General features: G+C 36.8%; 1 protein-coding gene across 1 annotated transcript in view; it reads left to right on the top strand.

Annotated features, from left to right (window-relative positions):
- Positions 1-14,758, top strand: part of ZFPM2 (zinc finger protein, FOG family member 2) — a 463,720-nt gene that overhangs the window by 237,300 nt on the left and 211,662 nt on the right. The window contains exon 4 of the mRNA XM_079902325.1: positions 2,566-2,684. Within this exon, the coding sequence (XP_079758451.1) occupies positions 2,566-2,684 (119 nt within the window). The remainder of the gene's footprint in view (positions 1-2,565; positions 2,685-14,758) is intronic.

The raw sequence follows: 14,758 nt of genomic DNA, 5'->3' as shown, positions 1-14,758 counted from the left end.
CTCTTTAACAATGACAGACCAAAGACTTAGAAAAGACATAACCTACTCATGGCCATTCAGGTGGCAATTTGATAGAGGGACTAAAATTTAATCTTAATTTAGTGCAATAATGTTTCCTCTATTTCATGACACTTATTAATCTTTGAAAAAATTTTAAAAATATTACACTCTTAAGCAACATGTATGTTAAATGAAATATAATTTCTGTTAATACAATATCTTATTTCTCTTGCTATCAGTAAACTATGTAGTTTTGGTAGTGTATAATGCTATTTGCAATGTGCTTATAGTTTTCTATAAAGCTGCTCTGAATAAATGAATATTTTAATTTAATTGTTTCAGCAACAGAAAAGATTTCCCCAAACGTCAAAATAACATCTGACATCTTGATAAGCAAGAAAGACTGAAATTTGTCTGTTTGTCTAATAAAGTTGAAAAGATTGACTTGAGGGCTTGAACAGTTACTGGGCTTTCTGTTATGGCCATCTTTAAGAGCTTGTAAAACTAATTTTGGCCTGCTTAAAATTTTAATGCATAGTCAAAGACACCTCCAAAACTTTGGAGATATTTGGGTATCACTTCATGATCAGCCCTAAGTTTGTAGTTCTTAATCCATTAAAAGACAGACCTGGGCTTCCCTAGTGGCGCAGTGGTTGAGAGTCCGCCTGCCGAAGCAGGGGACACGGGTTCGTGCCCGGGTCCGGGAGGATCCCACATGCCGCGGAGCGGCTAGGCCCGTGAGCCATGGCCGCTGAGCCTGCGCGTCCGGAGCCTGTGCTCCGCAACGGGAGAGGCCACAACAGTGAGAGGCCCACATACCGCAAAAAAAAAAAAAAAAAAAAAAAAGACAGACCTGCTTGTAAATCCACAGGTATAGATAAGAAGTCACTGTTTGACTGAGTCTGAACCCTTTTCAAATGAAAAATGTCAGTGGCAGAAAGAGAGGATTAATTACATTTTTAAAGGGTTTTCAAAGTTTTTCATGATTCCTCTGGTATCACTTGAAATGTGACATGACTAGGTTCTTTTTTTTTTAGTGTGTAAAAACAAGCAAATTATTTGGGCATCATTTTTATGTAGAAAAGAACATTTTAAACTAGTGTTTAGCTGAAGGGTTGAAATGTATTTTATCTTTAGAGGGTAAATTGTAAAGAAATTGTTTAAAATGTAAGCATGAATGAAAAATAAGAACTATCAGATAGAAATTAAAGTTTCTTTTCAAATAGAAAAATTATCCCAAATTTTTAAATAACTGCATTATCAATATGAAAATGCATACATACGTTAAGGGATATTTCCCACTGAGCCGTATTTGACATCATAACAGGTTGTTGGCTATGCTCTATCTTTGAGGATTTTCTATACAAGTCTCTGATTCTAATGCATTAATCAAAAAGATTGTATGAGGATAGGGCTTCCCTGGTGGCACAGTGGTTGAGAGTCCGCCTGCCAATGCAGGGACACGGGTTCGTGCCCTGGTCCGGGAAGATCCCACATGCTGCGGAGCGGCTGGGCCCGTGAGCCATGGCCACTGAGCCTGCGCGTCCGGAGCCTGTGCTCCGCAACGGGAGGGGCCACAACAGTGAGAGGCGGTAATACTCTCAGGACATAAATATCATAGATTTAATTACTTAAAGAGAAGGTCTCCAATTCCTGATTGAGATTTTTTTCCATTTATTCCAAACAATGTTTAGGCTTAATGACCAATTTAAAAATTTTTGAAGGCTTCATTTCTTTCTTTTTTTATTAATCTATTCATTTATTTCTTGAGTGACCATTTGATGAATTCCTACTTTATGCAAGTGTGTATACTGTCTTTACCTCCTGTTTCTCTTTAATGATCCCAAAGTAATAATTAGGAGGAAATAAAAGGAAGAAGACCATCCTAAACTGGCTGTTTCTTAAGGGTTTTTGTCTAAACCTTTTTGGTAACATAGAGTCTTACCTAAAGTACCAAATATAAAAAAGTAATGACTTTGACTAAACATTTTTTTAATTTGCAAAACCATACATGTCCATTTTTTGCACTTGTATTTGTTCTATCCACTGAAACTAGTAGTAAATTCAGGAAATTGCCAAGTACTTTCAAAAACTCTCCATGTTGTTCACCAAGAGTCTTGAATCATTGTAATACAGTTATTGCCTAAGGTATATATCTTTAATTGTAATTTTTTAGTTACTTTGGTGATCAAATATAGGAATTTTAACTCTAAGTCATTGTCCTAACGCTTCTTGTCTATCTGCTTTGGCATTGGATCAATGCTTTCTGAGAATGTGTTATCATTTCTACTTCTTAAGGATTTACTAAATAGAATGGACTTCAGTAGGTGATAAGTGTGCAAAGGCTAAAGAAAGAAATTGGACTAAATGTGAATATAATTATAAGGACAAGTTTTATTATCCTCTCAGGATACCAAGATCAGTTGTTTTTCAGATGAACATAATTAATTCTCTTTATATGAATCCTGAGAATATTGTTCGCGTAAAGCAAGCACACAAAAAGAGACGGCTGTTGGTAAAGCACAAGTGAAAGTAATTTAAACGCCTCGTGTTCATTGTCTGCAGGAGAGCTGGAGGTGTTTCAGAAAGACGGAGAACGAAAAATTCAGAGTCGGCAGCAACTTCCAGTGGGAACTACCTGGGGGCCGTTCGCTGGGAAGATGGACCTGAATAATAATTCCTTGGTATGTGGATGTTCTGAGATGGTTGACTCTTAATACTTTGTCATAGCACAGAAATTATCTCTGCTTGCTTCCCAGTGAAATCACTAAAAATAGCTGTTTTTTCTTTTTCGTGGGCCACAAAACTGGGATGTCTTCCAAGTGGTCTGTCTCTGACAGTATTATATGTAGAATTTAGAAGGAAACAGGTTAATCGTACTAAGTGGTTATCTAGTAAGGTCATTTATAAGGTTGTGGCTTTATCTGCTTAGCCAGACTAATATTGTCCATATTTAATAATGTATACAAATGCTTTTAGTTTTTAGATGACACATTAATTGTCATGCATTACAAGTTTACATGATGAACAAGGAATAAACAACCTTGATATTGCTTGGTAATACTATTTGTACCTTTAAGAGTGAGAATGAGGGATCAGCATCATAATTTTTCTTGTTAACTTTTTTGTAAAAATTCTGAGATCAGAAAGTCTACCTCTAGGAAAGATTGGTATGGACAATTGATTGATTAGATGTTTTAAAAAGTTATGGAAAGATGGAATATTTGGTTACATTTAAACTTCATTTCTTAATTGAATGTTAGCTTCCTATTGCAGCTGTAGCAAATTACCACAAACTGTGGCTTAAAACAACCCAAATTCATCATCTTGTAGTCTGAAAGGAATCTCTCTGGGCTAAAATCAAAGTGTCTGCAGGGCTGAATTTTTTTCCTGGAGCTTCTAGGGGGGGAAATCTGTTTTCTTTGCTTTTCTGTCTTCTAAAGGTTGTCTACAACCTTTGGCTTCCAACCCCCTTCCACCTTCAAAACCAGCAATGGCTGATAGAGTCTTTCTCATATCTTTATTCTGACTCTTGTGTCTCCCCCTTCCACATTCAAGAACGCTTGTGATTACATTGGGCCCACCTGGGTAATCTAAGGTACTCTTGCAACTTTAATTCCATCTGCTTTCTTAATTCCCTTTTGTCTTGTAACGTTCACAAAGTCCAGGGATCAGGACATTAGGACTTCTCCTATTATAAGTAACAATACAAGTGATAAAACTTGGGGATAAAAACGTTTTATATTCTTTAGGAGATCCAGAAATTATTTATATGTATGGAAGTCCTTCTCTCTAAATGCCATTTTTGTAGGAAGAGTTTCATGCCTGCTAAATATCTCCATCTACACTGGGGGTCGGGGTGAGACATAAAAACTCCCAGGGGGGTTTTGACAAATGTGCTCAACTCAGCAACGTTGCTTTCCTTTCAATTGAGTACATGAAAGAAATTTCTTCTTCAAGCTATTACATGAGAGAAACTGGTATGTGCGGATTTTTGCTTATTTAGTGCCATGTGGATGAGACAGAGGTCATTGATTTAACTAAAAGTAATGATTGGAATAAATAAGAAACATTTGTGTCATCAAACTTTCAAACAACATAAAAGGTTCTAGGGGTGTGTTTTTACTTCCTAAATCCATGTGTTTAATCCATAAAAGGGTGAAGCAGGAGACTATACCTGTGTTTAAGAACCAAACAAATTGATAGACCAGGCTAAATATTTAATAATCCGGGCAGTTTAATTTGTGGTGGTCCAGTGCACCTACTTCAGAAAGCGTTTGAGAAGTGGCTTCACGAACACTGCAGACCTTAGTTGGTTGAGTTGTATTAGTGGACTGTTCTGCTGATTCCTTTGATAGAGTAATATTAGCTATTATACTACTTTATCAAGCAAAGACAAGAGGAAGATTGTGTCAGCATCAAAGGGTGAATTAAGTGCTATTCAAAACCCATTTTATCTGGGGGTTTCTACTGGTTCTTTAGCATTGCTTTAAAAATGTTGTAGGCAATAAGATATTTATCTTATTTGTCACTGTATATCAGACACCAACATAAACTTTCGTCATTTCTCTGATATTTCTTCAAGAGTGTACTGCCATTGAAGTGGCAGCTATCGTTGCTGTAAGAAATGCACGTTTTCCCCTTTATTACATCAACATAATATCTCTATGAAAATGCAACTTTTGATTAATCTTTATATAATTATATATATGTAGACTGGTGCTTTTTACACATTTTTAACGTATGCTAAATTGTGATGTGTGGAAAGTAAACCTATTTGTGGAACTTTAATTTTCCAGTGAAATATTTTTAGACAGATGATATCATTTGGTTCTTTTTTCATGCTTCTATACCACTCTAAAGCTATCTTGTGCCATACATAATATCTTTTAAAGGATTCAATTTATAGTTATGAAGTTTTTGGTGTTTTTGATACTATTTGAAGTGAATGACTGCTCTTTAGGGTATCAAAAACCAATCGTGGGGAATAGTTTTTTAATAGAAAATAATCTTAATACCCTAATTTTCTCCTTTTTTCTTAGGATTTAAATATTTAATTCATATTAATTCCCTAAACTATAGCATTTTCTCTATTTTTAAATGTAGTTGCTTTGCTAAAATATACTTAAAAATTTTTTTTGACAATAACATTCTTTTCCAGAATTTACTTTTGATTTTATGTCATTAAACACTACTAATACTAATATTGACACTATTGTTACTTCTGTAGAACAGTTGTCTAAGTTATACTTCGTACTTATTTTTTCTAGACACTATGTGGAGAATTGGAAATGGATTAGCTCCCTTACTCCTCAGAACAAACCTATGAATTTGGTTCTATTTTTATTTATTTATTATTGAAGTATAGTTGATTTACAATGTTGTGTTAGCTTCAGGTATACAGCAAAGTGATTCAGTTATGCATATATATGTCTATTCTTTTTAAGATTCTTTTCCCTTTTAGGTTATTACAAAATATTAAATATAGTTTCCTGTGCTATACAGTAGATCCTTGCTGGTTATCTATTTTACACATAGCAGTGTGTATATGTTAATCCCAACCTCCCAGTTTATGCCTCCCCCCCTTACCCCATTGGTAACCACAAGTTTGTTTTCTATGTCTGTGAGTCTATTTCTGTTTTGTATGTAAGTTCATTTATATCATTCATTTTTTTTAATTCCATATGTAAGAATATCATGTGATATTTGTCTTTCTCTTTCTGACCACTTCACTTAGTGTGGTAATCTCTAGGTCCATCCATGTTGCTGCAAATGGCATTTTTTGTTCTTTTTTAATTGCTGAGTAATATTCCATATCTTCTTTATCCATTCATCTGTCAGTGGACATTTAGGTTGTTTCCAGGTCTTGGCTATATGTAAATAGTGCTGCTCTGAACATTGGGGTGCATGTATCTCTTGGAATTATGGTTTTGTCTGGACATATGCCCAGGAGTGGGATTGCAGGATCCTACATTAGCTCTATTTTTAGTTTTTAATGAATCTCCATACTGTTCTCTGTAGTGGATGTATCAATTTACATTCCCACCAAAGTGTAGGAGGGTTCCTTTTTCTCTACACCTTATCCAGCATTTATTTTTTGTAGACTTTTTGATGATGGCCATTCTGACCGGTGTGAGTTGATACCTCATTGTAGTTTTGATTTGCATTTCTCTGATAATTGGTGATGTTAAGCATCTTTTCTTTTTTTCTTTAAACTTTTTATTTTATATTGGAGTATAGCCGATTAACAATGTTGTGATAGTTTCAGGTGCACAGCAGAGGGACTCATACATACATACACATGTATCTATTTTCCCCCAGACTTCTCTCCCATCCAGGCTGCCACATAACATTGAGCAGAGTTCCCTGTGCTATACACTAGGTCCTTGTTGGTTATCCATTTTAAATACAGCAGTGTGTACATGACGACCCCAAACTCCCTAACTATCCCTTCCCCCCATCCTTCCCCCTTGAATTTGGATCTGTTTAAAATTATATTTATAGGTAAGAAAATAAAGGCTCAGGCCTTTTGATTCCAGAATCTGTGTTTTTAAAGACCAGGCCACACTCCTCCTCAATAGTATCTATAACATGATATGAGTATGATAAAATTGTTAGGGATTTCTTTACATGAATTCTAAGTTTATACAAATCTCTGGGTGAAAATATGCAGTGATTAGAGGTAGACTCTTTTTTTTCTTACTTTGGGCAAAATATTTGTTATCATACTTCATAACTATCATGACTGAGGAGTTATGAGTTAATTCAAAGACTACCCCAATTTTATTACCTCTTTATATTTGGACAGTACTTTAATATGTGTTTTATATCATGAAGATAAATTTTCTTTACCATAAAATGTATAGCCTACTAAACCTTCTTTACCCAACCTGGAATCAAGTTTGGAATTAGCACACTCTTTTAAATTAGCACACCCTTTTAAATTGCTTATTCGCCAACCAACGTAATGTTACTCTGTTCAGACTCATGGTGTCGTCTCAAGAGATGCAGCACACTAATTAATCCAACACAGTAATTAATTGAGTCACCATGCCAGATGTCAAATCCTTTTTATATCTTTCAAGTTCCCATCTTGAAGTGCATTAGCAATATGCCACCTTCTGCAGGAAGCCTTTGCAGACCAGGCATTTGGATGTATATAGAACATTTCCAGAAATATAGGCTATATAGAAACACCAAATGAATTGATTTGACAAAAAGTTTTCCTTGGAATCATGTAACACACTGAACACAGAAATAAATAATCTTTTGCTCACACCTCATTATCTTGTTAGATATTTCATGCTTAATAGCAACATATAGTTAATATTTTCATTGGGCCAGATAGGGGTGAAAGTGCTTTATAAGTTTTATATCTCATTAGTTCTTACATAAGCATATGAGAAGATAATATCCGTTTTTTCCTCCTTTGTTATCGAGGAGGAAACTGCTACTGTGAGAAGTTGAATGACTAGCCCAAGGTCACCTCAATCTGACTTGAGAACCCATGTTGCAATCGAATACTGTCTGAGGAATTTTATCTGTAATATAGGGATAATAATGCTACCTAGCTTATCAGAACTTTGTAAAGACCAAATGAGGTAACACACATGAGTTATCCAGAAATACTGACTACTGTTACTGCTCAGTCACCTGTAAAAATGGGTTTAAAATCTGTCAAGTTTAAAACTGAAAAGACACTCCGAATTAAATAAGTAAAACTATAGACTTTTGGCATTTGGGGATTTTACATGCCTAAGTTTGACTATTTTCCAAGGACACTGTATTAGTCTGGGTTCTCCAGAAAAACAGAATAGGGTGTGGGGTGTGTGTGTGTGTGTGTGTGTGTGTGTGTGTGTGTGTGTGTGTGTCTAGAGAGAGAGTGAGGGGGAGAGAGAGAGATTTATTATAAGGAATTGGCTCACATGATCATGGAGACCGGCTAGGTGAAAATCGGTAGTTTAGGTCAGCAGGCTGGAGAGTCAGTGGTGTAGATGAAGTTTGTTACTTGGGGAGGCCAGTCTTTTTGTCCTATTCAGGCTTTCAACTGATTGGATGAGGCTCACCCACATTACAGAGGGCAGTCTGTTTTACCCAAAGTTCTCTGATTCAATTGTCAATCTCAACCAAAGCTCCTTCCAAGTTAATACACAAAACTAACCATCACAGATTCCAAAGGTCTATGGTATATTGTGAGTTTCAGTTTTTTCAGGCAGTCTTACGCCCCTGAATGAATTGTTAGCCAGCAAGTGAGCCTAGTTTTTATTCCAACATCCTACCTCTGTGCCAAGGAATAACTTAACGTGCTATCATGGTGACACAAATTTCATGTTTTTGAAAGTCTTATAATTTTATTCATTGAAAATATCAAAGGACTATTGACAAGGAAGGAATTTTTAAAATCACTTTAAATTGTGATCAATATCTGTTTTGGAGGTGTTTTAGAATTTCTATATTTATGTGTTGTGCCTTTGATGTTTTCCCATTTTCTCCTGAGGACAGAGATCTTTGTAATATGCTAAAATCTCTGCTATGCTAGCCGAGGTAAGTGCTTAATAATGATCAAACAACCTTTATATAGAAGGTTAGGTGTCTCTAATATTAGTGACATTTGCCCTCTCTGTCTTTTGATATGTCAGCTGTCAGTAGCTAACGAGTCTTATTCAGCGAGCTGCATGCTGGAATCATGCAACATGCATACTTAATTAAACAGAACATAAATAGAAAGTCCCAGGTTACTTAATACATAATAGTAAACTTATCACAATCTGTTTAATTCAACAAATGAAATTTGACATAGAAATTTCATTTTATTGATGCCATTCAATCAGAATAGAGCCTTGTTTTATTTTCCCATGGGATTGTGACATTGAATTCTACAAATAGGAAATACACATATAAAGGATACTATAGGCAAAATTTTATTGACTTAATAATGACATAATGCATACATTAAATTCCACCTTACATTTTTTAAGATAGTTATTAACATAGAAATGTGGTTGAGGAAAGAATTAGAGATTCCTGATCACATCACAGGGAAATATTAGAATTGTTAGATATCTCCATTGCTCCCCTTCTAGTTCTAACTCTTCCGGTACCCGTCTCTGAGCCCATTCATTGCCATGGTCTTCAAGCTTCATGTTGTACCCACTCTAGAGCAACTATATCCCTATCCATGTGTCTCTAGCGTTCACCTGTATCGCCAAAGGCTGCTTAGTGGAATCATCTCTGACTTTCTATTTGAGAACATTTCTTCCAGCCTCAGGAGCAAACCTAACTGCAAGCCTGGCAAGCCGGAAGTGCTGGAGAATTAACGCTTCCAAAAGTAATCCTCAACCACTTATGGGCAGAAGTAGGTGGATAAATACCCCTGCTTCCTCACCTCTCCATTAGGATATGAGAAGTGTTCTACACAGTCTCTTGGAATTTGCCAGTGAAATTGAAGTCCAGCTGGCTTTATAACACAGCGTTTATGGGTTTTCTTTCCCTTCCTCCTTCCTCCTCCACACCTCTACTGAATTTTTCTGAGATCACCCCTCCAATAAACTACTGACACTTGAATCAGTCTCAGGGTAACCTTCTGGGAAAGCCATACCAACACAGCTTCTAGGATACAATAATGAAGTAAATTGGAAAGTTATATCCAAATTATTGTTGAGATTCTAGACGACATAGTTTTTTTTAAATTGTCAGTATTCAATTCTAGATCACTGCCTCTGGCAAATAATATATACTCAATAGATTCTCTTTAAAATAAAAATCTGATCTAATTGAATTTCCTTACCAGGAGCAGTCTGACTGACTCTACCCATACCCTCCCATCTCCACCCTCTGAATGATATAATTTATAATGCTGCTGAGGCATGACTTTTTGTGGGGTCTTATATTTCTTTTTATTGATGTTGACATTGTGAACAATATCCTCCTTTTAATATTCATTCTAATCTGGGCTCAGGACTCCCATACTTTCCTACTTCTTATGTCTCTCTCTCGGTCTTGGCTCTTTTGAATTTAACTGTGAGTGTTTCCCAAAACACTCTGGGCTTTCTTCTCTTCTCCCTCTGTTTCCAGTGCCTCAGGGAGCTTATCCACTTGCAAAGCTTCAGCTACTAATTTACAAATGACATTTAAATTAAAAAATCTCTAACCTTGGCTTTCTACCCTTTCTCTAATAGCACATTTCAACTGTTTTACAAGCCTTTCCCACTGACTTCCTCCAACTAAACAGTCAGGAGGCGAGTTTATTACTGTTTCCACACACTGTCTCCCTGTTCTTCTCCCTGACTTCCAATTATTAGTCACCTTTAATCCGAAGTCTCTCCCTCTCCTTTCCTGCCTCTGCAGGAAGTTCTTTCTATGAGTTATCCCATGTTTCCCTCCTATTTCTACCTCTCCTTCTCTCACATCTCAAATGCCTATTTACATATGTAGTCACACACACACACACACACACGCACCCCTCTCCTTTATTGGTTATAACTAACACCCTTGTTTTTGTCATCCACTCAGAGCCAGACATCTTCCAGGACTCTCCTTTTCATGTCCAGAAACCAAGTACGATAATTCCTGCTTTCTTCGTTTCTGTTCCCTTCTTTCTGTTCCTGCCACCACTGCTGTAGGTGAAACCGCCATCATTTCTTCCTTGATTATCACAGTATTCTTCTAACTTTCTTTCTGCCTTCCTTCTTGCCTCCTTTTTCTTTACCCAAATCACAGTGTGTCCTAAAAGCAAAACTAATCACCTGTGTGCTTAAGACATCCTAAAGGGCACAAGAGAACCCAAACTTATGGTGAAAGGATCTTCATGACATCACCTGCTCGACTCTTACCCCTTTTCCACTCTCAGTGTAAGTTTCAGTCCACCTCAGCTACCTGCAGTGCTCTGAAAATATTCCTGTCTTACATCTCTATGCATTTGGCCGTGCTGTTTTATCATCCTAGAAAGCCCTATGACCTACCCCTCGGCCCCTCTTCATCACATTAACTCCAATTGTTACTTCAAGACTCAGCCCAAGGTTACCCCAAAGTGGACCTTCTCTAAAGCCTCCAGTCTGGAATAGATATCCACTCCTCCAGTATTTCCATGATCTTTAGGTTTACTACGATAAGAACATTTCTAACATAATTCCAAATGTCTACTTGCTTGTCTGTCTCCCCTGCAGACTGTATGCTCCTTATTTATCTTCTATATTTGTATCCTTCTTACCTAGAACAATGTCTGGTTCAAAGCAAGTCCTCAATAAATAACCTTTAGAGAATGAGTCAATTAATCCTTTCCTTTAACTTTTCTCCAGTAACAGTGAATGAGGCACATCTTTCTTTATTCATCTTTCTTTCTTTATTCTTATATTCTCCCTGAGTCTTTTACCCATTTTTCCTGCCTCCCCTGAGATCTTACTTCATCTGCCCAAGTTAACAATACAATACTACAGTTAATGCCATCTTCTGCCTGTTTTGTTTATATTTTTTGCTTAATCTCATTTGAGGGTAAATATATAATAGGGGAGGGCAATGACCTCTATTTCCTTCAGTTTTTACCCAATAAAAAGATATGCCCATGATGGCTTCTTGGTAAATATTAAGTAATTTCAGTGTAAGATTTGCGCCCCTTTGAAGCAGTTAAAGACGACGAGGTGGTGAGCCCATTGAGGCAATTATGATTTGTTTATAACAGAATCCGTTTTAGATCCCTCAGTATGACATGGGTGAAGGCCAAGAAGGTATTCTGCTCTACCATGCTTTCTGTGAAGTCTCATCCAGCATCGCACTTTCCAGTGACAAACCATCTGGGAAATTCCATCTGTCTCTGCTTGGAAACTGAGGTGGCAGTCGCCCACTGTGAGCAATTTTCTATTAACTTCTTGGATAAGATCAGTCAGATTTATACTGAATTGATGGGAACCGTAAGAGCAGGGTTGTTCCAAGAGAAGACAAATGTACAGATTCCTCTAATTGGACTTAAGCCAGTTTCATTCACGGATGCCCTTAGGTTCTAGTAGTGCAAGGACTTATAACCTTTTTAATTGTACCCTGTTCCTCTTGGGAAATGTTGGTGAAATTCGTTATTGATGGAGACTGTAGATTTGTCCCTTAGGGAGGCCAAGATCCTGGCGTCTCTTATACTCTGTCTGCCATGTGGAGAATTAATGGAAACTGAGTGGACAGGGAAACTGCTCCAAGAAGACATGAGGCAAGACATTTAGTGCAGCAGAGCCTTGGAAAATGGTGTGTTGGCCTGGTTTCTAGAATTAGAGGACAATTTTGTTGTTGTTTTGCTTGTTTGTTTGTAGAAAAGGGGAGAGCTCAGGGAGAGGAGAGATTGGTATGGAGTCCCAAGTTAGTAAAAGCATCCTGTAGAATTTGAGTCAGAAAGAAAGAAACCAAACACCAAATAATTACTCCACAGTTCAGATCTCTAGAAGCAAACCAGCAAGGTCAATTACATGTGGAGCCGAATGGACTTATTGTATTATAATGTAGGCATAGTGAGGTTGGCAGTGGATGGAATTAGATTGTAATGTGGGAAAATAACCGTTGAAATGAAAACCTAAAGTTTGCATTTCCTGGTAATTTGTATCTGGCTCCAAAAAATACACCTTTTATATGTAGCTAGTCTGTCTGCTGATCTCAATCTCCCTCTAATTTGCTTTTTCTTCTGACGGTGAAGTCTTTCTAGATACGTTATGTTTGGACTTGGATCTGAAAGGTAGGGACACAAAGATACAATTCCTTGCCGTATATAGACAGTTTTATTTATGGGTCTAACTTACTGGCCTGTGCCTGAAATTTAAACACATTTTTGCCCTTGGGTTATGATACCCGGCTAAACCTCTTTACTTATACTTAGGCCAAGTTTTAATAAACAAAACGCATCTTTTTTGTTTAAGATTATTCCTTGTTCCCTTTTTCTAGAATTCCAAGGAGAATTTTATTGAAAGTGATCTTCTCATGGACTTATCAAAATGACTCTGTGATACGCTATTAATTTAATCAATGTCTGGAAGGAGTAGTTGTCCATATCATTATTTAATGTGATTAAAGTTGCTCTACTAAGAAGAGTATGTGTGTAAAGTTGAAGAGACTAATGAGAAGCTCTACCTTTTCCACAGAGTGTAGGTATGAAAGATGAAGTCTGGCTTTTGGTTTATACATCCAGTTACTCTTTATGGAGTAGTTCCTGTTTGTAGATCTTTTTTCACACTTCAGGGTCCCTTAGGGGAGAGAATCTCTTTTCCCTCTGGGGAGTCTATCAGATTCTTGGGTGGTGAGGAAGTATTTTGCAAAATATAACTCTGTTGTTTTCATAACACAAATTATAGAAAAATACTTTTGGCTGGAGGAGAAGGTAAAATGAGAAAGCATGTGAGGAGTACCTGTTTACAAAGTTGACCCAAAGTTTCATCGATTATTTTATGATATCTCTGGCATGCCTTTCAAAGTCTTTCTCCTTGACTTTTTTGGAGACTTGCTGTTCCACAACTCTTTTTAGAACAATTGGTTTGGCATGTGCACTTACCTTTTTTTGCGTGGTTATAATAAATATTGTTCCAATGTTACGAGAATTTAGCAGTGATGTCAGCTAGGCATAATAATTAATTCATTCAGTAACTTGGAGATGGTAACTGTGAAAGAATGGACATAAGTGCTATTTTGTATTCCTTCTGCTTGATCTTAAAAATCAATATTACTTAGGCATAATCCTTTAAATATAAAATATTAGACTCATAAAATATCAGACTCTGTTTTTTAACTATCAACAGATATTCCCAGGACACCATTAATCAAACATCATAACTTGACATTAGCTCTCAGTTAGCATTGTCAATCTTTAGTTTCGTAAGAGGTTTTCCTGGTGTAGGCAGGTTTGTGAGTCTGATCCTGTCCAAACCACTCCTGCAAGGTGATGTTGTATGATGTCCAGAGGCAATAATTCTTACATACATTTATAAAAGAAAAATAAAGTAATATTTCTAAAATGTTTTTGTAAACTTGAGAAATTATTTGAGAAACTCTTTTCTGGAGATGAACATCTCTTTTCCTTGTTAATTTAAGTATTGAATTTAAAGTCATTCTTTATTATTCATTTACTTTTATATCACTTTTTAAATAAAATCCTTTGCCCTAGTTCAACAAAACTGTGCTTCTTGATTCTAGTAATCTGTATGTCATTTGTGCTATTCTATATGTTTTATATCTCTTTCTATTTTAAAGGTCAGGAGCTCAGAGTCAAGCATAGGGTTACGTGTGTTAGTCTTGTGGTTTTCTCATACTCTTTATTTTCTCGGGGTCAGAAAGAGCACAGATTGTCTCTGTGTCTTTGGTAGAGTGTCTCATACAAGGCTGGATTCAGAAAGTGACAGCCAGAGCTGTGGTGTCATCTGAAGGCTCAACTAGGAGAAGTTCTGCTTGAAAGGTCACTACATGGCTGTTGACTCAGTTCCCTGCCTCCTGGGCTTCTCCATAGAGCAACTCACAGCATGGCAGCTGGCATCTCTCTGAGCAGGCAAATGAGACAGCAATACAAGGAGCCCAGGACTGAAATCAGTCCTTTTGCTACCTAGTCTCGGAAGTGGGCATCCCATCACTTTTGCTGAATTCTATTCATTGGAATTGACTCACTAGGTCCAGCCCACCCTGAAGGGAAGGAAATTGCACATAGGCTTGAAACCAAAGGCTGTGATCACTGGGGGCCTCTCACAGGCTGTTTACCACTAAAAGTAATTTGCATAAATAGTTACCTGGCCTCTGAATAAGG

This window comes from Stenella coeruleoalba, assembly GCF_951394435.1.
Source record: "Stenella coeruleoalba genome assembly, chromosome: 17".
In the NCBI taxonomy this organism is placed as follows: domain Eukaryota; kingdom Metazoa; phylum Chordata; class Mammalia; order Artiodactyla; family Delphinidae; genus Stenella; species Stenella coeruleoalba.
This window is presented reverse-complemented; position numbering and strand designations above follow the sequence as displayed.